Here is a 26,790-nt window from a genome sequence, read left to right as displayed (position 1 = left end):
GTTCAAGTAAAGTTGTTTCCATATTCCACCCACCACTCCCCCTCACCCTACCCATCCTCACCTTCCACCCTCGATCTTTCCACATTGGCTTTATCCATGTGTCCTTTATATATGTTCCTTGATGACCCTTCCCCACTTCCCCCAGTTACTCCCTCCCCTCTCCCTTCTGGTTACTGTCAGTTTGTTCTTTAATTCAATGTCCCAGGTTATATTTTGCTTGCTTGTTTGTTTTGTTGGTTATGTTCCACATGAGAAATTTTTTTCCACATATTTTTTTTATTGTTGTCAAGTACAGTTGTCTCAATTCTTAAGATATATTCCCAGAACTGGAATCAGTGAGTCAAAAGGCAGTTCGATTTTTTATTTTTTTGAAGAAATTCCAGTGTTTTCTACAGTGGCTGCACCATTGTGCATTCCCACCAACAGCACTTGAGGGATCCTTGTTCTGCACATCTTGCCAGCACTTGTTTGCTCATTTAGTGATGATAGCCATTCTAAAAAATTTGTAAAGTGATACCACATTATGGTTTTAATTAGCATTTTTCTGGTGATTATTGATGTTGAACATCTTTTCATATGTCTATTGGCCATCTGTATGTCCTCTTTGGAGAAATATCTATTCAGGTCATTAGCCCATTTCTTAATTGGATTTTTTTGGTATTGAGTAGCATGAATTTACAAATTTGGGATTATTTTTTGCTTTGCAATAATTTTTAGTTTGATGTTTTCCCATGTGAATAATTTTTACTTTGTTTCCCTTGCCTGAGGTGATACAACAGTAAAAGTATTGCTGAGAGAAATATGAGAGATTTTACTGCTTATATTTCCTTCTAGGATTTTTATGGTTTTGAGTTATCATTTAAGTCTTTCATCCATTTTGACTTCATATTTCTGTATGGTGTATGAAGGTGACCTAGTTTCATTTTTTGCATATATTTGTCCAATTTTACCAATACCATTATTAACAGATTTTTACCCCAATGTATCTTCTTGCCCCATCTGACAAATATTAATTGATCTTAAAGATGTGGGTTTACTTCTGGGCTCTGTATTTTGTTCCACTGCTATATATGTTTGTTTTTATGCCTGTAGCATGCTCTTTTATAAAAGTTTATTTTATTGATTATGCTATTACAGTTGTCCCAATTCCTTTCTCCCCATTCTCCCCCTCCTGCCTCCACTGCACCCCCCTCCAGCATTTCCCCCCTCCTTAGTTCATGTTCATGGGCTTTATGTATAAATTCTTTGGCTTTTCCATTTCATATGCTATGCTTAACCTTCCCCTGTCTATTTTTTGCCTACCTATTATGCTTTATATTCCCTGTACCTTTCCCCCCATTCTCCCCCTCCCCCTCCCCACTGATAACCCTCCATGTGATCTCAACTTCTGTGATTATGTTCCTGTTTTAGTTGATAACTTAGTTTTTGTTTTTGTTTTTTAGGTGCAGTTGTTACTAGTTGTGAGTTTGTTGTCATTTTACTGTTCATATTTTTGGTCTTCTATTTCTTAGAAAGTCCCTTTAACATTTCATACAATAAGGGCTTCATGATGATGAACTCCTTTCACTTGACCTTATCCGGGAAATTCTTTATCCATCCTCCCATCCTAAATGATAGGTTTGCTGGATAGAGTAATCCTGGATATAGGTCCTTGCCTTTCATGACTTTGAATACTTTTTTCCAGCCCCTTCTTGCTTGTAAGGTTTCTTTTGAGAAATCAGTGATAGACTTATGGGAACTACTCTGCAAGGAACTCTCTCCTTTTTTCTTGCTGCTTTTAAGATTCTCTCCTTATCTTTCACCTTGGGTAATGTAATTATGATGTATTTTGGTGTGTTCCACTTGGGTCCAATTTCTTTGGGACTCTCTGAGCTTCCTGGACTTCCTGGAAGTCTATTTCTTTTGCCAGATTGGGGAAGTTTCCTTTATTACATTTTCAAATAAGTCTTCAATTTTTTGCTCTTCCTCTTCTCCTTCTGTCACCCCTATGATTCAGATACTGGAATGTTCAAAGTTGTCCCAGAGGTTCCTAAGCCTCTCTTTATTTTTTTGCATTCTTGTTTCTTCATTATGCTCTGGTTGAATATTTATTTCTTCCTTCTGTTCCGAATTGTTGATTTCAGTCCTGGTTTCCTTCCTTTAACTGTTGGTTCCCTGTATTTCCTTGTATATTTTTCTTTATTTCACTTTGCATAGCCTTCATTTCTTCCTTCATTTTGTGACCAAACTCAATAATTTCTGTGATTACCAATGTCCTGATTGTCAATCATCTTGATTACCAGTGTTTTGAACTATGCATCAGATAGGTTGTCTATCTCCTTGTTGCTTAGTTCTTTTTCTGAAATTTTGATATGTTCTTTCATTTGGGCCATAGTTCCTCATCTCATGCACCTGTTATATTGCCAGGGTGGGGCAGTCCATGTTGCTGTGTTCTGGTGCTGACTGTGGGGTAGGTGTCAGAGAGGTAACAATGCCCCTTGCTCTGCTCTTGTCCCACTTTCCGTCACTTCCCTTGCTTCCCACAAGCAGAGTGCATGAGGCTGGGAGTTTCTCCCATCACCACAACCCCCACAAGTAGTTCTACAGCCAGGGGTTTTGAGTCTTCAGTTTCCCACACTGAAACCCTGAGTTTCACCGTCTGTCTTGCTCCCGCATTATTCCTCCTGACTTATCTGCAAATGAAAGGGAGATTGCTCCCACAGTCCATCACCTGCTACCTTGCTGCAGCTCCTCTCTGCCCTGGCTTCCTCTCTTCCCTGGCTTCCTCTCTCTGCCCAGGCTGCCTGTCTCCGCCCCTCCTACCAGCCTGCATGAATGTTTCTTTAACTTTTTGGTCGTTGGACTTCCATGCAAATGATTTTCTGGCAGATCCAGTAGTTCTTTGTTTTTAAATTGGTTGTTATCCTTCTTTTGGTTGTGCAAGGATGCGAAGCATTTTTGCCTATGCCTCCATCTTGGCCAGAACTCCTGTACCATCCTCTTTTGATTGCTGTGGTCTTGTAGTGTAGTTTGATATCTGGTACCATGAATTTTCCAGCTTTGTTCTTCTTTCTCAACTTTACTGTGGCAGTTCTAGTTCTTTTGTAGTTCCATAAACATTTTGGAAACATTTGTTGTAGTTTGGTGAAATATGCCATTTGTATCTTGATAGGAATTGCATAGAATTGATAGATTGCATTGGGTAGAATGGACATTTTTGAAATGTTAATTCTCCCTATCCATAAACAGGGCATATGTTTCCACTTATTTGTATCTTCAGGAATTGTATTCTCCAGTGTCTTATAGTGGACCCACTACAGAATTTTTTATATCCTTGCTTACATTACATGTTATATTAGGTATTACATGACATAAGGTATTTTTATTGCAATCGTAAAGGATTATTTCTTACACTGTCTCTTTGATAGTTCATTATTGGCATATAAAAATGTAACTAATTTATGATTATTTTGCATCTTGTTACTTTATTGAATTCATTTATCATTTCTAGTTTTTGGTGGAATCTTTAGTGTCTATATGCAGTATCGTGCCATTTGCAAATAATGACAGTTTTGCTGCTTCTTTTACAATATAGATGCCTTTTATTTCTCTGTCTAGTCTTTCAGTGCTATGTTTAATAAGAGTAATGAAAGCAGATGTCCACATCCTGTTCTCAATCTTAAGGGAAACCTTTTTTACTTTTGCCCATTGAGTATGATGATGGGTGTACATTTGTAATATCTGACCTTTATTTCATTAAGATATATTTTTTCTACTGAAATTTGCTGTATTTTTTAAATCACAAATTAGTGCTAGATTTTATCAAATGATTTTCTACATTTATTGATATGATATTGTGGTTTTATACATCATTTTGTTTATGTGAAATATCACATCTATTGATTTCCAGATATTGGACCAAACTTGCATCATGGGAAGAAATCCCATTTGATCATATTTGTGCTCATTTCCATGTATTGCCGGATCCAGTTTGCTAATATGATATTGAAAATTTTAGTATGTATGTTCATCAAGGATATTGGCCTATATTTTTCTTTCTTTGTCGAGTCTTTACCTGGATTAAGAATTAGGATAATTGTGGCCTCGAAAAAGGAGCTCAGGGGTCTTTGCTTCTATTCAGTAATTTGCAATAGTTTGAGGATGACGATTTTGAGTTCTTTGAATGTTTGGCGAAATTCAGCTGTGAAACCATCCCAAGATTTTTTGCTGTTTTTATTGAAAGTTTAATGATTACTGCTTCAATTAGACTACTTGTAATCTTTCTATTCAAATTCTCTGATTTGTCCTGATTTAGTTTTGGAACATTTTGTATTTCTAGAAATTTACACATTTTATTCAGATTGAGCAATTTGTTGGCTTATCATTCTTTGAATTATTTTCTTAAAATCCTTAGTATTTCCAAAGATGGCAGCGAAATACGTGGGAGCAGAGTACACAACCCCTCGGCACCAGTGAAATGCCTAGCTGATCTGAGGAACACAGCAAACAGCCAACAGTATTCCAGCATATATGAAGATCAGAGACCAAAGATTATAGAGGACATTGAAAGATCAGACAGTAAGAAGAGTGCTTAAGGACAATAAGGTCCCTAGGGCCAGCACAGGGACCAGAGCGGCTGAAGCCCCCAGCCAGGACGAAGGGTCTACTGCAGGATTCTTGGGAGAGAGCCAGTCTGGGTTGTGTAAGAGGCCAGGTGCTTGTTGGACCCTGGGGACATTGAATAGGAGGAATTCCTCAAAAAGAAAAAGAGAAAATAGAGGCACTCAACGGCTGTTTAGAGAATTCTCCTCAGCAGCCTTGGCCTCCTGTGCCCCCACCCCCTCAGCCCCTGGACTGTGAACACCGAATAAGCACCCCTATCACTCACCTGAAGCCCGGCTGATCAGTGGCCTGGCTGCCCCGGTGCACAGGCCCAAAGCCACGGGATGGGTGTGCACCCAAATCAGCAGCCTGGATGCCCACACCTGAAGCCCTGGGTGGGTGTGCCTCTGATCAGCGGCCTGGACACCCACTCCTGAAACCTCAGGTGGGTGCACACTGGAATCAGCAGCCCAGCTGCCTGGGCACACAGAACCAAAGCCCGGGATCTCTGCCCAACCCAATCAACTGCCAGGCTGCCCACGGGCAACCACACCTGAAGCACCAAGGACTGAACACCTCCCACCTAGCCCCTGTGCACAGAGCCCTGAAAAGCCTACTTGCTCTCTAGGAGGAAGGCAGAACACCTAGCAGAGGGGAGCTGCAGGGCTAGGAGAGACTACAGTACCTGGAAGGACTTGACTCAGTAGGGGGCTGAACTACCCCGAAGGAGCACCAAGAGCCCCTAGCAACTAGGACAGCAAAGAGCAAGAAGGTGGAGTGTGAGTTGCCCCTAATTGGTGGTGCACTTCAAGGACAACACAACTGGTGGACTAAAGGCCTAAGGGGGAGCAGAAGGACCCTGAGGAACTGGATTGGAGGCTGGACAAGAGCAAAGAGTGTGGCTCAGGAAGGGAAAAAAGTGAAACCAATCCCTCCAACCAACCCCTCCCATTTCACACATTTTCTTTTTTTATTCCTTCTTCTTTCCTTCCGTTACTTATTTATTCCTTATTCCTGCCTTCTTTTATTTATGTTTTTACTTTAATTTTTGTTAAAATTCCTTCTTCTTTTCTTTCCTCCAATCTATTTTTATTCTTTCTTCTTTCCTTTCTTCCTTTTGTTTTCTATTCTTTTTTCCTTCCTTCCCTTTTTCTTTTTTCGATTTTTATTCCATCCTTTTCCCACAGGTGAGAAAATAAAACCTCGAGCTCTGAAGAGAACAGAGTTAGACCCTCTTAGACCCATAAACAACAGCCCAAAACCAGTGAGCTCAGGAGATTAAGGAGACAGTGTCACTGAATCCCACTGGCATTCTACCATAGAAGTTCATACCATAAACCCAGTCACAACAGATCAATTTAAGAAGCAGAGGCTAACAAGAAGAGTCTCACAAACAATTAGAACACAAAGAAACAATCCCAAATGAAAGCAAAGGAGGAAGCCTCAAAAGAATGTGAAATGAAATAGAGGCAAGTCAACTATCAGGTACTGAGTTAAAAGCAATGGTTATCAGGAAGCTCACTAAGCTCACAAAGAAGTACCAGAAACTACAGGGAAACTACAATGAACTCACTGCAAACTATATCAACATAAAAAAGGAAATAGAAACTATCAACAAGGGCCAAGAGGAAATGAAGAATACAGTTTCTGAACTGATGAACATAGTAGAAGGAATCAAATGCAGACTTGAAGAAGCAGAGGGTCGGATCAGCGAGCCGGAGGACAAAGTAGAAAAACACACCCAGAAACACCAAGGAAAGGAAAAGAGGCTCACAAAGAATGAAGAGGGACTAAAGGAAATGCAGGACAACATGAATCGTAACAATATCCGTATAATAGTAATACCAGAAGGAGAAGAAGAACAGCAAGGCATAGAAAACCTGTTTGAAAAAGTAATGATGGAAAATTTCCCTAATCTGATGAGAGAAAAAATCACTCAAATCCAGGAAAAACAGAGAGTCCCAAGCAAGAGGAACCAAGGAGGCACACTGCAAGACACATCATAATTAAAATGGCAAAATTCCAAGACAAAGAGAGAATCTTAAAGACAGCAAGGGAGAAACAGGGAGTAACATACAAGGAAGCCCCAATAAAGTGAGCACCTGACTTCTCAATGTAAACACTCCAAGCTAGAAGAGAATGGCAAAAAATATTCCAAGTAATAAGAACCAGAGATCTGCATCCAAGGTTACTTTACCCACCAAGGCTCTCAATCAAGATAGAAGGCCAAATAAAGAATTTCCCAGAAAAAAGAAGTCTAAAAGAATACACCTCCACCAAACCAGCTCTGCAAGAGATGCTAAAGGGACTGCTTTAAGGAAAGGAAGGAAAAGAGAAAGAGAGAGGAACACAGGTATGAAAAAATGGCAATAAATAATTACCTATCAATAATAACCAGAAACATAAATGGATTAATGCTTCAATCAAAAGACATAGAATGGCTGAATGGATAAGAAAACATGACTCACACATATGCTGCCTACAAGAGACCCACCTCAGGACAAAAGACTTACACAGACTGAAAGTGAAGGGCTACAAACAAATTTTCCAAGCAAATGAACAGCAAAAAAAAGCAAGGGTAGCAATACTCATATCAGACAAAATAGACTTCAAAAGAAGCGCCATAAAGAGAGACCCAGAAAGTCACTACATAATACTGAAAGGAAGAATCCACCAAGAAGACATAAACATTGTAAATATATATGCTCCCAACATAGGAGCACCGAAATACATAAAGAAAATCTTGGAGGACTTCAAGAAAGATATTGACAGCAACACAATTATAGTAGCGGACTTTAACACCCCATTGTCAAAAATGGACAGATCTTCCAAACAAAATGTCAACACAGATATTCTGTCACTGAACAATACCCTAGATGAAATGGAGTTAACAGATACATAGAGAGCTTTTCATCCCAAAGAAGCAAAATACACATTCTTTTCAAGTGTACATGGAACATTTTCAAAGATAGACCACATGATAAGACACAAAGCAAGCAACAAGAAATTCATGAAAAATGAAATCATATCAAACATTTTCTCTGAATGTGAAGGAATGAAACTAGCAACCAACCCCAAAAGAAAAGACCCAAAGCACTCAAAATCATGGAGACTGAATAGAATGCTAGTAAACAATGAACGGGTCAAGAATGAGATTAGGGAAGAAATAAAAATGTTTCTGGAAACAAACAGAAACGAACTCACAACAACCGAATACTTATGGGACACAGCAAAGGCAGTCCTGAGAGGGAAGTTCATAGCAATACAGGCCTACCTTAAAAAGATAGAAACATTTCACACAAACATCCTAACCCTATGCCTACAAGAACTCAAGGAACAACAACAGATATCCCAGAGCAAGCAGAAGGAAGGAAATAACCAAGATCAGAGCAGAGTTAAATGACATAGACACTAAAAGCACAATTCTAAGTATCATTGAATCCCAGAGCTGGTTCTTTGAAAAGATAAACAAAATCCACAAGCCTTTAAGTAGGCTCATGAAGGAAAAAAGAGAGAGGATTCAAATAAACAAATTAGAAATGAAAGAGGAGAGATTACAACTGATACCACAGAAATACATAGGATTGTGAGAAATTACGGTGAAGAACAGGATGCCAAGAAATTTGAAAACCTAGGTGAAATGGACACATTTCTATAAAAATATAATCTTCCAAAACTGAATGAAGAAGAAGCAGAAACCCTGAACAGACCAATAACAGCTAACAAAATTGAAGCAGTCATCAAAAAACTCCCAATACACAAAAGCCCTGGACCAGATGGTTTCACAGGAGAATTCTACAAACCATTTAAGGATAAGCTAACCCCTATCCTTCACAGACTATTTGAAAAAATCCAAAATGATGGAAGACTTCCAAACCCTTTTCATGAAGCCAGCATCATCCTAATCCCAAAACTACATAAAGACACAAGAAAGAAAACTTCAGGCCAATATCACTGATGAACATAGACGATTAAATCCTCAACAAAATATTGGCAAACTGCATCCAGCAATACATCAAAAAAATCATACACCATTACCAATTGGGATTCATCCCAGGGATGCAAGGATGGTATAATATTCACAAATCAATAAACATAATACATCACATCAACAACAGCAAAGACAAAAATCACATGATCATATCAATAGATGCGGAAAAAGCATTTGATAAGGTACAGCACCCATTTATGAGAAAAACACTCAGCAAAGTGGGAATAGAGGGAGCATTCCTCAACATAATAAAGGCCATATATGAGAGACCTACAGCCAACATCATACTCAATGGACAGAAACTTAGAGCTTTCCCACTAAGATCAGGAAGAAGCCAAGGTTGCCCTCTCTCACCACTCCTATTCAACATAGTATTGGAAGTCCTAGCCACATCAATCAGACAAGACAAACAAATAAAAGGCATCCAAATTAGAAAGGAGGAAATGAAACTCTCACTGTTTGCAAATGACATGATTGTGTACATGGAAAATCCTATAGACTCTACCAAAATTAGAGTCTATAGAGGTAGGTTTGGCTGTGGGTAGGGGGGTAGTCGTGGGAGCACCTTCACAAACAACTGTAATTGAACAACAATACAATAATTAAAAAAAAAAGAACAAACTGGCAGAACCAGGGGGCATCGGGGTTGATAATGGGGAAAGGAAAAGGGAAGTGTCATCAAGGAGCATGTATAAAGGACACATGGACAAAGCCAAAATAGGGTAGGATTTAGGGTGGTAGGTGGGGATGGGTGGGGCAGGGAGGCGCATGTATAAAGGACACATGGACAAAGCCAAAATAGGGTAGGATTTAGGGTGGTAGGTGGGGATGGGTGGGGAAGGGAGGAGCGATGGGGGCAAAATAGAGAAAACTGTACTTGAACAACAATAAAAATATAAAATAAAATAATAAAAAAGGTTTTAACTTGAGGAAAAATATTTGCTTTATATATTGAGGTGCATAAATACTTACAAAGAAATATCTCCTTGTTAAATTGTTCTTTTATTATTATATAGTGTCCTTCACTGTCTCTTACTATATAATCTCTGGATTAAAATCTATTTTGTCATATATAATTATTGCTATCCCAGTTTTTTAAGTTTTTATTTGGAAGACATATCTTTTTACATTCCTTTATTTTTCTCTCTGTGTCTCTTTCATTCTGATGTGGATACTATTAGAGAGCATATATGTAGGTCTTGTTTTCTTATCACTTCATCTACCCTAGGTATTTTTATTGGAACATTTAAGCAATTTATTTTCAAAGTGATTTGGGGGTGGTCAGAGAAGATGGAGGCCAAGTAGATGGAAGCTGAGACCACTTGCTCTTGCCTCTAACTCAGATTCTCAACTGTTCTTCCAACAAATAATCTGAACAATCAATGAAATCTTAGCTGATTTGAAGTTTGTCAACCAAGGAGTACAAAAAACACTTCACAGTGGGGAGTGAGGAGATTTTATAGATTGAAAGGGAAATATCTCATATGCAGCACCTGCAGCAGTGGAGAGACTAGTCACAAATTTCAGCTTTGCGGCTCCTTCCTCTCCCAGGACAGGGAAACTCCAGACCTAGGCTGACAATGATTGGGAGGATATATGAAGGCTGGGGAGATGCAGGCTACATACACAAGTGAGCAGCATGCCCATAGCTGCAGCGTCAAATGCCAACCAAAAGAGTTCGAGAGAGAGAGAGGGGTCTCTATGTGCATCTGGGTCAGGCAGAGCTAGGCAATGGCCAGCTGTGATAGTGAGAGACTTTTGGCTTTTTGTAGAGGTGGTATGTTTGGAGAACTGGGCAGTGACTTTGTACAGCAGTGGGTGTTCCCAGAGAGACTTTTTAAAAGTGGAACTGAAACATGCTGGGCAGGGACCCCATGCACAGCTGCCCAGCCAGCAAAGAGACAAGATTGAAGTGTGATTTGCTCCCACTGAATACAGCTAGGCAGAGAAATCAGAAAGTTGCACAGCAAGGGGATTTCTGGGTCCCATCCCAGTGCGGCTAGTAGGCCGGAGACTGCCCAAAAGTGGAGAGTCTGGGACTGGGTCTGCTGTGAGGGCAGCGGGCAAGGAACTGGATGGGCAAGAGTGGAGCACCTCTCGTTATTTACAGCCAGACAGAGTCACCTTTCCCAGCAGAGTTCATATTTCTGAGAAGAGAAGGGTGTACCCAGACCCCACATGCCTCCAGATTGTAAGCACCATATCCAACAATGGGGAAGCTCTGCGCAACAGGCAAGTCAGGCTCAAGAACCCCCTGCAGGGTTCATATCTGCAGGACAAAGATAGGAAGAAAAATGCCTGAAGTGCCCATTTTGAACTCCTCTCAGGGAGACAAAATACTCTGGTTCCTAGGTCCCTATTCCACTAAGACCAGCAAACAGAGAGATCATAAATCAGTACATCAAGTGAGAATCAGGGCCCCACCCTGCCTTGGCTCTCACATAGAGCTGCCATCAGTACCAAGCAGAAAAAGCTGACCCTCATACACAGATTGGCTCCTCCCTTAAAATGGGCAGCTAGTTCATCAGAAACTATACATTATTCAAAATAAGCTGGGACAGACTAAGCCGGGTGGTGTAGGAGCAAGGGGAACGCACCACAATTATCCCAGAAGACTGAAGAGTGCCTCCCAGGGAAGACCCAGGGGTCTGCCCCAATCACAAAAGAAGTCCCCTCTGGAGGCAACAGAAGGTGATCATGCAGTATTGCCAGAAGTTGGAAGACCTACCCCTGGAAATTCAGCTGATAAAAAGCCAGAGGCAGATCCAGAAGGAGAAAACAGAAGGCAAACAACAAAATCTGCTCAGACAAATTCCATTCTTCTTCAGAATTTGTGTTATTTTTTTCTCTCATAGATGCTTTTAACACTTCAGTTGTATTCCAACTAATTCTCTATTTTTGCCTTTTATTTGTATTCTTTTTATTTACAGTTTTATATTTTTATTTTAAATCTCACTTTATATCATTCCCTTGTCTTATTCCATTTTACCTTCTTCTTACCCTTTCATATTGTTGTTTTAAAATATATTTCTCCCTTTCTGTGCCTTGTTCCTGTTATTTGCCATTACTATTTGTCCTTCCTCTATATTCTCAAAATCATTTTTCTTTCCTTTAGTCACCTCCTATTCTTTTCCCCCTAGTATTCTTATTTTCCTTCCAACTTTAAAATCATTGCTTGTTTGGCATGGATATTGTAGTTGTTGTTGTGTTTTTCTATCTTGCTCCTATTTGTTGACTATATTTTATTTCACTCCTAAGTTACTCTCCCCCTGTTTTACTATGTTATGATTTTCTCCTGCCCTTACTTATTTGTTTTAAATATATATATATATATATATATATATATATATATTTATTTATTTATTTATTTTTTTATTTTTTACCTCTAAGCCTGGGTTCTATTACTTACTCTTGTTATTGCTCCTCCTTCTGATCTCAAAATCATTTTTCTTCACTGTAGTCATTCCTTATTCTCTTTTCTATTTTTATAATATTCTTATTCTCTTTCACCTTTATTAATTGTTGATAATCTGTTGTTGACTTTTATGTGGTTTTTCTTCAATTTAGTTCCTATTGGTTCATTATTTTTTTAATTTTATTTCAAACTTCATATTATACTCTTGTGTTTTCTTACTCCATTTTGCCATTACCTCTCCTTTTTTCACTTACATTTCAAATTCTATTTTCTCCCTTCTTTGACCTTGTTTCTATTCCCTACATTTATTATTTCTCCTCCCTGTTTCCCCTCAAAATCATTTTTCTCTCTTTTAGTCATCTTATATTCTTTTTTCCTATCTTACAATATTCTTTCTTCCCATCTTACAATATTCTTTCTTCCCACCTGTACTAATCCTTGCTCCCTTGCTGTTGATATTGTTGATGTGGAAGGAGGCATTTTTGCTGGCATGGGGTTTTTTCCCTGAGTTTTGCTTTGTTCTGCCAGCACGTGAACAACAGCATACAAGAATATAAGACATGGTGGGGGTTGTGATTCTCAGTCAGCCAGCTGGAGGGGAGAGCACTACAATGATGAGCCATCAATAATTAAAGCACAATTGCAATAGTGACCAAATAAATTGAATAGAGAGCATCCTTAGGGCCTCCATATCAGAAAATTAAAGGTACTATACCACTGAGTACCACAGAACACCTACCACAAATACCACCTGCACAAAGACAGGCAGTTAAAACTGAGAAATCTGAGATACAAAAACAAACAAAAAGAGTCACCTAAAATGGGAGGACAAATAAAAAAATCCCCAACTGAAAGGAAAGGATGAATGCTTATAAAATGAGCTAAATGAATTTGAGGCAAGCAATTCATCAGACATAGAGTTCAAAATAATGATTATAATGATGCTCAAGAAATTCAGTGATAACCACAAGGAACATTACGACAGCTACAAGGAACTTATGGCAACTATAGCAACATGAAAAAGGAAACAAAAACCATGAATAAGACCAGGAAGAAATTAAGGATACAATATCAGGAATGAGGAATACACTCATTCCTGATACACTCAGGAAGGAATTAAAAGCAGGCTAGATAAAGCAGAGGACTGAATCAGAGAGCTGGAAAACAAAGAACAACAACAACAGCAACAAAACCCAGAGGAAGAAAATGAAAAAAAGACTCAAAATGAATGAGGATAGTATAAGGGAGCTTAATGACAACATGAAATACAACAACACTTGCATTATAGGAATATAAGAAGGCAAAGAAAAGGGGCAAGGGATAGAAAATCTTTTTGAAAGAATTACAGAAAACTTCCCTAACTTGGTGAGGGGAGAAATCATGCAAGTTCAGGAAACATGGAGGGTCCCAGTTAAGAGGAACCCAGAGAGGTCCATTCCAAGAACTATCATAATTAAAATGAAAAAATTTAAAGACATAGAGATAATCTTAAAGGCAAAAAGGGAGAAACAGCTGGTAACATGCAAAGGAGCTCCAATAAGGTTATCAGCTGATTTTTCAACATAAACAGTACAAGCCAGAGGGGACTGGCATGAAAGAGTCCAATTAATGAAAAACAAGAACTTGTAACCAAGACTACTGTATCCAACAAGGTTCTCATTTAAAATGGAAGGTGAAAGAGACAACTTCCCAAACAAAAGAAAGCTAAAAAAGTACATCTTCACCTATGCAGCACTGCAACAAATGCTAAAGAGACTGCTATAAAAAAGGATGAGAGAGAGAGAAAAACACAAATATGGAAAAATGGCAAAGAATAAGTGCTGATAAATAATAACCTTAAACATAAATGGATTAAGCACTCCAATCAAAGGACATAGGGTGGGTGAATGGATGGGAAGACACGGCTGTCTACAAGTGACCAATCTCAGAACAAAAGATGTACACAGGTTGAAAGTGATAGGATGAATAAACATACTCCAAACAAACAGGCGTGAAAAGAAACATACAGTAGCAACACATATCAGACAAGAGACTTCAAATAAAAAGCCATAAAAAGGGACAATAAAGGTCACTGCATAATATGTAAAGGAATAGTTCAATAGGAGGATATAGCTCTTGTAAAAACATATGCACCCAACATAGGAGCACAAAAATTATACAGAAAATCTTGGAGAACTTCAAGAAATATATTCACAACACAGTCATAATGGTATTGTGATGTATTTTAACACTACATTGTCAACAATGCATAGATCATCCACACAGAGAATAAGTAAGGATATTGTGGCACTTAAAGACACTTTAGATCAAATGGACATAATCAATATATACAGAAACTTTGACCCCAAAGAAGCAAAATATACATTCTTTTCAATTTCACATGGAACATTTTCAAAGACAGACCACATGGCAGGTAGTATACAAAACAAGCTTCAACAAATTCAAGAAAATTGAAATCATATCAAGTATGTGTTCAGATCACAATGGCTTGAAACTACAAATCAACCTCAAGAAACAAACTCAAAAACATTCAAACACATGTAGACTGAATAACATGCTATTAATGAATGGGATAACAATGACATCAAGGAAGAAATCAAAAATTATCTAGAAATGAATGAAAGTGAATACACAAGAGCCCCAAACCTATGGGACATACTGAAGGCAGTCCTAAAAGGGAATTTCATAGCAATAAATGCCTACCAGAAGATTAAAAAATCCCAAATAACCTATCTGTACATCTGAAAAAGCAAGAGGAACAAAAACAAACAATGCCCAGGGTGAATAGAAGGAAGGAAATAATCAAGGTCAGGGAAGAATTAAATGGCATAGAGACTAAAAGAACAATTTAAAGGATCAGCAAATCCAAAAGCTCATTCTTTAAATAGATAAACAAAATCAACAAGCCCTTAACACAATTTATCAAGAATAAAAGAGAGAAGACCTAAATAAATAAAATCAGAAATGAAAGAGAAGTTACAGCCAATACCACAGAAATACAAAGGATTGTAAGAAATTTCTACAACCAACTATATGCCAAGAAATTGGGCAACCTGGGCAAAATGGACAAATTTCTAGAAACATGCAAGCTTCCAAAACATAATCATGAAGATGCAGAAAACATCCTGCATCTGAATAGATTGATAACAACTAGTGACATTGAAGCAGTAATCAAAAAAAACTCCCAGCACACAAAAGCCCTGGACCAGAAGGATTAACAGGAGAATTTTACCAAATATGTAAGGAAGAACTAATTCCTCTCTTCAAAATATTCCAAAAAATTCAAGAACAAGGATGACTCCCAGACTCTTTTCATGAGACAAGTATCATCCTAATTCCAATACCAGGTAATTAAACAACAAAAACAGAAAACTACAGGCCAATATCTTTGATGAACATAGATGCTAAAATCCTCAATACTGGCAATCCAGATTCAGAAATACATTAAAAAGATGACACACCATAATCAATTGGGATTCATCTCAGGGATGCAAGGATGGTACAATATTCAGAAATCAATAAATGTAACACACCACATAAAAATATGATGGACAATAACAAGAGGTGAGGTGGGAGGGGAAAATGGGGAGAGAAGGGGGAATGGTGGTCAGAAACATGTACAAAGGACTCATGGACAAAGCCAAAGGAGGTTAGGATCAAGGGTGAGAAGTGGGGATGGCTGGGGTGGAGGGAGTGGTGGGAGGAAAAAAAAATAAATGTATCGATATTCAGCCATTCAAAATCATATGATGGATAAAAATCACATGATCATACTAATAGCTGCTGATAAAGCAGTTCAGAAAATCCAATACCTCTTTATGATAAAAACACTTAGCAAATGGGGAATACAAGAATCATACCTCAACATAATAAAAGCCATATATGAGAAAGCTACACCCAAGATTGTAGTGAACAAGCAAAAATTAAAAGCTTTCCCCTTAAGATCAGAAGAAAACAAGGCTTTCTGCTTTCACCACTCTTATTCAACTTTCATTACATGAAAGTTCTAGCCACAGTGATCAGACAAGAAAAAGAAATAAAAGTCATCAAAACTGGAAAAGAGGAAGTGTAACTGTCATTATTTTCAGAGGACATGATAGTGCACATAGAAAAACCTATAGTCTCCACCAAAAATCTACATGGCCTAATAAGTGTAGTCTGCAAAGTAGTAGGATACAAAGTCAATATTCAGAAATTGATGGCACTCTTGTACACAAACAATGAATTATCAGAATTATCAGGGCACATGCCTGGTCTGAGCACCTGGTCCCTGGTTGGGACACATATGAAATGCAACCAACTGATGTTTCTCTCACACATCAATTTTTCTCTCTCTCTTTCTCTCTCCCTTCCCCTCTTTCTAAAAATAAATAAATAGAATCTGTCTTAAAAATATTCTAAGATGATGAACTGTCTTTACTTTTATGTCAGTCACAATGTCATGTTAATACCAAATCTTATTCATTCACAGTTTTATGACAGGTTTATACTGCTGAACACTCTTCCTTCTTCTATTTTACTATGATGTCAGCTCATAGTTTTTTATCCCACATCTCCAACAGCCTCCATCTCCTTTTAAGTTACTCCTTGCCTCTTGCTGTGACAGGGGCTTTCTGATGGTCTTTTTCTACCCACAGTCCACAAGTGATCTTATTTCTTTCACATTGCCAATTACCCCACATCTACACCCATAGCCCAAATCTAGGCCTGAGCTCCAAATCCATCCATGCCCTCACCAGAGCTGAATGTCCCTAAGGTGGTCAAATGCCCGTCCCCATGCTTCTCTTCTACAGATTCCCTGACCTGGGGAATGAATGACATTGACATCCACCACTGCAGGAATATACAGCAAAAAAATAGTTAATTTAAAACTAGATCACAGGCCAAAATATCTAACCGCTAAGGTCCTAAACAAGTAAGATTCATAATTAAATTAGGGATGGGTAGGGGGAGATTATGATAAAATTGAAGGATGTAGACCAGTCCAGAGTAGGAAGCTAATGCTTAACTCCAGCTGACTAGAGCCACGTGGAACTACAGCCTCAGTCTGCTAAATTGATGGCTGTGTGAAGGAAGGTTAGAATTTGGATGTTAAATTTCTATATATTTTAGTATTAATAACTAATCAAATTTTAAAAATGGACTAAACAAAATATACTTGGTAGGCTATTATTATACAAATTCTGTTCTAGATTAATGGTATCAAACACTTATTAAATAACTACTTATTTTTTAAAAACTTTTTTAAAAGATTTTATTTATTTATTTTTAGAGAGAGGAGAAGGGAGGGAGAAAGAGAGGGAAGGAAACATCAGTGTGTGGTTGCCTCTCATGTGCCCTCTACTAGGGACTTGGTCTACAACCCTGGCATGTACCCTGACTGGGAATCGAACTGGTCACCCTTTGGTTCTCAGTCCCATGCTCAATCCACTGAGCTACACCAGCCAGGGCTCAATAACTATTTTTAAAGCCAATTAAATTTTATTTCTTCAGAAGTTCAATTTAGCTAGTAACCACTACTTATATGAAAATCTTAAAAAAAATTTCAGAATCTTTGTAATATTGTGTGTATTGTAAAAACACTAACCAAACTAATTACAAAACCCTGAAGTGAGCCAAAAATATTTCCCTGACAGCTAGTCAGAGAGGATCCCCCATATTTTATCATAAAAATAGTCCAGATTATAGAATAATCATAACAATCATCAGTGTCTGTGATATTTGGTGATGTTAAATTTGGATTTGCATGTCTGAATGTGTAAATATTTCATTGCAGAGGGAATGCAAAAGCGTGGCCTCTGTTGAACATGTTTGACTCTGTTTGCTCTTCTTCACTTGCTGATTTGCAGTGCAAATGAACCAATTTTCACCATACTTGAGCCTATCATGTAAAATAGATGCAAAGTATTTTTCATATAAGTTTACTTTCATAATTTCAAATTTGTGAAATTTATGTTCTCTAACACTACAAACCTATGCAGTCATTTTCCTTTCAGTCATAATGCTCTTCTTTAGCCTGGGGTATGCTTGTATTCACTGGTCAACAGTGAAAGCAGTAATATAGAGCAGAAAAAATGTTGAAAGTATAAATGAAAAGAGGTCTATGATTATGTTGAAAATAAAAGTAAAATTAACTCCACATAGATGTGCAAATAGTATCAATGTCTTTGTTCAAGCACACCTCATGCTACTATCTCATGATTTTCTTCTATGGGATAGAGAGGGCAAGAGAAGCTAGTGCATATGGCATTCAGTTTGTTAGAATTTGGTGCATAACACATTCAATTGTAAATTGTGCATTTTAACTAAATTATAGAGATTAAAGCATATATAAGAGTAAATTATGAACAATATACTTGTTGAATGCCCAAACCACATTCCTAAAACCATTATATCTGCAGCACTCCATTAACCAGTTTGTCTAAGTGCTATCCTACTCACCAATGAGATACATTCCAATCCAGTCTCCAGCATCTACTTCCTCCTTTATATCCCAGTGGATCACCAAGTCCTGGGAGTGTCCTATGGAGTAGTAGGAGCTGCTGACCATGAGTGTGGAACGGCTGTCAGAGGTAACCAGGTCAGTGTCACTGGTGGAACGGGAGATGGTGACAGTGTCATGGGGGCCAGTCCTGATGGCCATGCTGTGGAAATGGCTGGGGTTGTAGCTGTGGCGAAGTGGCTCCTTACAGCGGCGCCGGTTCTGGGAGTTTCTAGATGGAGATGCCATGGCAGCCAGGCCCAAAAACCTGTTCTGGTACAGATTCTGTGGGGGCAAACAGACAATCATCAAGGGCAGAAGATCCTAGCCTCAAGGTCATTTCACATAAAATGAAGGATGTGCTAGGAGAAAGGAGCTGTGAGTGAGCAGATCCCTAAGAAGATTTGAGAGACAAGAGCACCCTCCTCGGGACAAATGCTGTGACTCCAGGGTCACACAGAGAAGGCAAGAATGAGAATGTGAGCTCATCAAAGATCTTTGCATTTCCAACTGTGCTGGAGCCTACCACTTCCAGCACCCCACCCCCCCAACCTATTTGGTATTAGAAGACCTGCACAAATGCAGAATGGTTCTGAGAGTGGTGTAACCACCCCCAAACCAAAGGCCATCTCTTAAGTTCTCCACATCAATTCAGTTAGATCCAATTTTATCCTCCTTTAGGGTAAGTGATGGTTAATTATCACTAAATATTTTAGTGATTCCTGCAGCATTCAAGACTAGAGTCAGAGGAGGTCCCTGCTGGGTGAGATGGTCATCCCAACCCCTAGTACCATCTTTCACTCTGCAGAATGTCTCTGGCCACCCAAATCTTGCATAAGGACCTCAGATATACCAGTATTCCTCAAGCACCATCATTTTCAATAAGATCAGTGTCTCCCTCAAACCCAATGTTATTGTCAAAAAACATTGTCTCGGGTGAGAATAAAAATGCATGTGATTTATTGTTTTTGTTTTACAACACTGAGTACTTAAAATGAACTGAGTTGATTCAGAGCAACATTGTGATCATTTTGGATTCAGATAGCTTGCAGGATAGAGTGTAAAGGGTATAAATGGTAATGGAAAAAATAAAATATTTTTTAAAACATGAGGAAAGAGCATAATATAAAATATCTCATAGATTGATTTTGAAACAAGCAAGGATGATTCATACTTTACCAAATAGTGCTAAAATTGGGATCTAGGTGCACATTTTAGAAGTTCCTGACTAAAGTACACAGTATTCTATAACTAATAACATTTTTTGTTGTTTTTAGAAAAGATTAAAGTCTAAAAATGTGTTGAATCATGCAATTTAGATCTCAGGGACTGCAACTTATACACATCAATCAAATGCATATTACTGAATTTTTGTTTTACCAGCCATGAAAACCAGACCTCAGCAACAATTTATCATTTAGATTATATAAGTCTATTTAGCAAAAAGTTAGGCCTGTACTTTTTCCACTTTCGAAGACCAGGGCACTTGTAAAAACATAATTAACCTGATAAAGCCCAGTGGTTGCATTCTGACCCTTGGTCCTTAATCATACATAGCTTGGAGATACAAGATGGCAGGGGAGTATAAGTGGAAACTACACTAACCTCCTCCCAGGACCAGTCTGAATTCCAAATAAATTGTAGAGAAATAATCTGGAAACCAATTTAAAAATACCTGGATATACCTTATAACCATGGACAGACAGAAGAAACCACTTCACTACAACGTGACTGGTACAGAGTGCAGAAGAGACACAAGAGGGCTGGCTGGTCACCCACAGGTGGCAGTTGAAGTGTTAGAGGGATATTTAAGCAGCTGGGAGGACCCCCCTGAAAAGATGGGGTCTAAACCCCAAGCAGGACTCAACAGCCTATAGCACCAGAGCTGGAAAGGACCACAAACTTCCAGCTATGAAAAGTGGTTGGGTTTCTGTCTGCCAGGGAGAGATGGCTAGAGATAGAGAGTATCTTAAAAGGCCAATGCATAAAAATTCATTTTCAGCCACCTACCCTGAGTGAAGGCAGAGGGAGGGCAGAATGGACTAAAGATGCTTGAGGAGAGTCTGGGGCTAGGGGGACTGGGAAGAAGGGAGGGAATTGAGGGAGCAGCCACCAGGCTCCCCGTGCTCAGTCATTCCCCATACTGCAAAAGCCATCTTGCTCAGTCAGAGTATTCCCCTCCAACTGGCATCAGCCTGATTGGGAGCAATAGCCTGTCCCACAAGGCTCACTCTGCCTCACCCTGTGGTGCTTAAGCTTAACTGCTGATTACAGATAACTAGATTAACAACTGAAGGAAACAGCCACAAATTGTGGATCACTGGTAATCTTGAACAGGCTGCCTACAGCCAGGCTTAGACACCATCTGACATCACCAGTGGCAAGATCCAGAAAAAGAAGACAGTAGTAAATACTAGGTAGTACTGAGATGAATTCCACCATGGTCTTCTTCATGATTTGCATAATTTCCTCTCTTGCATAGCCTCTTAACATTTATTGTCCTTCAAGTTCGTGTCTATTAGGTCACTGGTTTTATTTTCTTTCTCTCTTTGCCTTGTCTCTATTCCCTACTCTTATTCCTCTTCCCTATAAGCTGAAAAAATCATTTTCTTTCAGTTAGTCATCTCACATTTATTTTTCCTTTTTATAATAGTCTCAATTTCTTTATACCTTTATTAATAATGGCTCACTTGCTATCGATGGCATGATTGTGGGTGGGGGTTATTTTTGTGTGTGTGGGTTTGTTTCCTGGGCTGTTTGGTTTTCTTCTGGCAGCACCTATACAACAGGATACAAGACATGGTATAGGTGGAGAGACTCTCAATCAGCCAGCTGGAGAGAAGGATCCACCAAAAGAATGATCCAACAACAATCTAAACCCATTTATAGCAAGAAAGCCCATGAAAATGGCATAAAGGGCATCCCAAAATCATCAAGCTCAGGAGTTCAAGGAGACTGCACCACCTAATTCCACAGGTCTCCTACCACAGAAGGGAGAGAGTCAAAGTAGATCAATCTAATACACGAAAACAAACAAGAGGAGTCATCTACAATAAAGAAACAAAGAAACAACCTCCAATTAAAAGGAAAGGATGATCCCCAGAAAGAGTGCTGAATGAAATAGAGGAAAGCAAACTATCAGACATTTGAGTTCAGAATAATGGTTATTAAGATGCTAAATGAGCTCAGTAGGAACTACAAAGAATTCCAGGGAACATACAAGGAACTCACTATGAACTACACCAGCATGAAAAAGGACATAAAAACTATCAACAAGACCAGGAGGAAATGAAGAATGCAATATCTGAAATTAACACAGTCAAAGGAATTAAAATCAGGCTAGATGAAGCAGAGAATCGAATCAGCAAGCTGGAAGACAGGCATAAAAAAAAATCCCAGACAGAGTAACAAAATGAAAGACTCAAATTAATCAGGGGTTTAAGGGCATTGCAGGACAATATGAAAAATAATAATATCCACATCATAAAGAAACAAGAAGGACAAAAAGAGCATGGGATAGAAAACCTGTTAGAAAAAGTAAGGACAAAAAACTTCCTTAACAAGCTGAGGGAAAATGTCATACAAGTTTGGAAGCACAGAGGGTCCCAAACAAGATAAACCCAAAATGGATCATTCCAGGACATATCATAATTAAAATGGCAAAATTAAAGACAAAGAGAGAATCTTAAAGGCAGTAATGGAGAAACAGCTGGTAACATACAAGGCAGCTCCAATAAGGCCATCAGTGGATTACTCAACAGAAAAATTACAAGACAGAAAGCAATGGCAACAAATTCCAAGTAAGAGCAAAGGCCAGCAACCAAGATTACCCATCAAGGCTCTCATTTAAAATCAAAGGAGAAATAAGGAGTTTTTCAGACAAAAAAAAAAAAAAGGCTGAAAGAATACCTATCCACCCAACCAGTATTGCAATAGGTGCTAAAGGGACTGCTTTTAGAGATGAAGAAAGTGAGAAGGAGAGACAGGAAGTCAGATAAAAATGAAAAAAAAATGGCAAGGAATAAGTATCTATCAATAATAACTTTATTGTTAATGAATTAAATGATCTAATCAAATGACATAGGGTAGCTGAATGGATAAGAAAACATAACCCGCATATATGCTTTCTACAAAGACCAACCGTGGAACAAAAGAACTACACAGGTTGAAAGTGAAAGGATGGAAAAAAATATTCTAAGAAAATAGACATAAAAAAAAAGCTGGTGTAGCAAAACATATATCAGACAAAATAGACTTCAAAATGATGACCATTAAAGAGAAAAAAAGGACACAACATAATACTTAAGGGAACAATCCATCAAGAAGATATAACCTATGTAAACATCTATGCATCTAAAATAGGAGCATCTAAATGGATAAGGGAAATCTTGGAGGGTTTCAAAAAAGATATAGACAATAACACACACTTATTGTAGGGGATTTTAACACCCCATTATCAACAATGGATAAATCTTTCAAGGAAAGAATCAACAAGGATATGTGGCATTGAACAGAACTCTAGATCAATGTATATGGTAGATACAGAAACTTACACCCTACAGAAGCAAAATATACATTCGTTTCAAATTCACATGTAACATTCTCAAAGATAGACCACATATTAGGACACAAACAAGCCTCAACAAACTAAGGAAAACTCATATAATATTAAGCACCTTATTGGATAATAATGGCTTGAAACCAGAAACAAACCTCCTAGAAAAAAAACCCTCAAAAACATTCATATTCACGGAGACTGAATAACATGCTAGTAAATAATGAAGGGGTTCATAATGAGATCCAGGAAGAAATCAAAAAAGTTTCTGGAAACAAATGAAAATGGACACACAAAAGACCAAAACCTATGGGACACAGTGATGGCAATCCTGAGAAGGATGTTCATAGTAATACAGGCCTACCTAACAAAGATAGAAAAATCTTAAATAAGCAAATTTACCCTACACCTATAAGACCTAGAGGAACAACAACCAACAAAGACCAGTGAGTAGAAGGAAGGAAATAATCAAGATCAGAGCAGAATTAAATTGAGACATAGAGACTAAAAGAAAATTAGAAAGGATTAGACAATCCAGGAAATGGTTCTTTGAAAAGATGAAATTTTGACAAGGCTTCACCTAGACTCAACAAGAAAAAAAGAAAGAGCACTCAAATACACATAATCAGAAATGAAAGAAGAGAAATTACAATGAATACCACAGAAATACAAAGGATTGTTAGAAATTATTACTAATGATTTGCCAAGAAATTTGACAACCTGGGAAAATTGCACAAATTTGTAGAAACATACAATCTTCAAAACCCGAATCAAGAAGAAGCAGAAAGCCTGAATAGACCAACATCAACTACTGAAATTGAAGCAGAAATCAAAATGCTTTGGCACATAAAAGTCCTGTAATGGATGGCTTCGCAGATGAATTTTACCAAATATACAAGGAAGAGCTAAATCCTACCCTTCTCTAACTATACCAAAAACTTCAAGAAGAAGGAAGACACCCAGACTCTTCTTATAAGATAGTATTACCCTAATTCCAAAGCCAGGTAAATACACAAGAAAGAAAAATACAGGCCAAATACTCCAATGAACATAAATGCTAACTAGATCTAGCAATACATTAAAAACATCATACACCATGATCAAGTGGGATTCCTCCCAGGGATGCAAGGATATATGATTTTGCAATATTTGCAAATCAATAAAATACACCACAGAAGTAAAATGAAAGACAAAAATCACATGATTGTATAAATAGATGCTAAAAAGCATTTCATAAAGTACAGCACCCATTTATGATAAACACACTCAGCAAACTTGGAATATAGGGCATGTACCTCAATATAATAAAAGCCATACATGAGAAAACAACAGCTAACATCATACTCAATGGGCAAAACCTAAAATCTTTCCCTTAAGACCAGGAAAAAGGCAAGTGTGTCTGCTTTCACCAGTCTTAATCAACATAATATTGGAAGTTCTAGCCAGAGTGATCAGACAAGAAAAAGAAATTAAAGGTATCCGAACTGGATAGGAGGAAAGAAAACTGTCATTATTTGCAGATGACATGAGAGTGTACATAGAAAACCCTATATAGTCTCTACTAAAAAAATTACTCTACCTAATAGGTGATTCTGGCAAAATAGTGGAATGCAAAGTCAATATTCAGAAATTGAAGGCATTTTGTACACTACACCAACTATGAAATAACAGAAAAATAAACTAGGAAATAAATCCCACTTACTATAGAAACAAGGAACGGGTTAAAGGGACCTTGAGAATCCTCCCTATTTATGCCTGAGCTGTAACCTTTATTTGAAGAGTGAAATATAGGTGTGCTATCTCCCAGGGAAAACTGGCCGTTCTCTGGGAGAGATTAGTACCTTTGATCTTTAACTGTTCCTTCAGGAAGAATTGACCCTTCTCCCAAAGGGACCAGTTGATTAGTCAAGTCACACAAGGCCCTTAGTGCATAGCCACTTTTGTCTAAAACATATTTAACCATAGCCCCCAAAGTAAGACATTGGAATCTCACCCGAAGGAAGGACACTTCACTCAGAACTTTTCCAGGTTGTACCCTGAATGCTGTCTCTAGGATTCCCCAGCACCTATATTTGGGTGTTGGCGAACTCCTATCTGGTGATGTATGATTTTGATTCTTGCTTTAACTTTGCTCTCACTTAATGAACTGCTTAGTTATTCACCTTTGACTTGGGGATTTTATTGTCTGTGAATCTGAACCTCCAAATTAAGTGGCCACAATCTCATACATGTCCTTAATAGCACAATAAGAAAAATAAAGTACCTAGAAATATAGTAACCATGGAGGTAAAAGACAAAAACTCAAAAATTCAGAAGACAAAAACTGAAGAAAGAAATTAAGGAAGATACAAAAATGGAGGCATATAGTGTGTTTATAGATTGGAAGAATTAACATCAATAAAATGTTCATACTACCCAAAGTAATCTATAGATTCATTGCAATTCCTATTACAATACCAATGATATATTTCACAGGTTTAGAACAAGTATTTCAAAAATATGTCTTGACATCTCAGACAAGGTTTGAATCTCCAAAATATATAAAGAACTCACAGATCTGAACACCGGAAAGACAAACAACCCAATTAAAAAATGGGCAAAAGTCCTGAACAGACACTTCCCCAAGGAAGACATACAGAGGGCCCAGAGACATATGAAAAGATGCTCAGCATCACTAGCCATCAGAGAGATGCAAATTAAAACCACAATGAGGTACCATCTCACACCAGTCAGAGTGGCCAACATAAACAAATCCACAAACAAATGTTGGAGAGGATGCAGAGAAAAGGGAACCCTAGTGCACTGTTGGTGGGAATGCAGACTGGTGAGCCCACTGTGGAAAACAATATGGAATTTCCTCAGAAAACTAAAAATGGAACTGCCCTTTGACCCAGCAATTCTGCTGCTGGGATTATACCCTAAGAACCCTGAAACACCAATCCAAAAGAACCTGTGCACCCCAATGTTCATAGCAGCACAATTTACAATTGCTAAGTACTGGAAGCAACCTAAGTGCCCATCAGCAAACGAGTGGATCCAAAAACTATGGTATATTTACACAATGGAATTCTAGGCAGCAGAGAGAAAGAAGGAGCTTATACCCTTTGCAACAGCATGGATGGAACTGGAGAGCATTATGCTAAGTGACATAAGCCAGGCGGTGAGGGACAAATACCATATGATCTCACCTTTAACTGGAACATAATCAACAAAAGAAAAAAGCAAACAAAATATAACCAGAGACATTGAAGTTAAGAACAATCTAACAAGGGGCAGGGGGGAGTGGGGAGGGGACAGTGAGGAGAGGGGATTACAGGAACTACTATAAAGGACACAGGGACAAAATCAAGGGGCAGGGTGGAGGTGGGGGAGGGAGGGGGGTTCGACTGGGGGTGGGTGGAGGGATGGGGAGAAAAGGTACACAAATGTGTTTGAATAACAAAAAATTAAAATTAAAAAATCTTTAAAACATATTAAAATAAATTAAATAACCATTTAAATAAATTAATAAATCATGCCAATAACTATACCACAAAGAAGCACCCAGATAGCCACTTGTAAATATATATGTCTTTTTTCCTTTATGCATTTGTTATATAATTAAGACCACACATTATTTTTTATTGTTGCTCAGGTACAGTTGTGTTCATTTTCCCACCACCATTTCCCCCAACCACACCTATCTGTACCTCCTGCCCTGGATCTTACCCTACTTTGGCATTATCCTTGTGTCCTTTACACATGTTCCTTGATGACCCTTCCCATTG

The 26,790-nt window shown here is 38.2% G+C and overlaps 1 protein-coding gene across 1 annotated transcript in view; it reads right to left on the bottom strand.

The window, feature by feature from the left end:
- HECW1 (HECT, C2 and WW domain containing E3 ubiquitin protein ligase 1) overlaps positions 1-26,790 on the bottom strand; it is an 803,434-nt gene that overhangs the window by 619,708 nt on the left and 156,936 nt on the right. Inside the window, exon 2 of the mRNA XM_045193075.2 lies at positions 18,429-18,753. Coding sequence (XP_045049010.1) covers positions 18,429-18,753 — 325 coding nt within the window. The remainder of the gene's footprint in view (positions 1-18,428; positions 18,754-26,790) is intronic.

Source organism: Desmodus rotundus, chromosome 6, assembly GCF_022682495.2.
Source record: "Desmodus rotundus isolate HL8 chromosome 6, HLdesRot8A.1, whole genome shotgun sequence".
In the NCBI taxonomy this organism is placed as follows: Eukaryota; Metazoa; Chordata; class Mammalia; order Chiroptera; family Phyllostomidae; genus Desmodus; species Desmodus rotundus.
The sequence above is the reverse complement of the archived record's forward strand: the minus strand, read 5'-3'. Positions and strand labels throughout refer to the sequence as shown.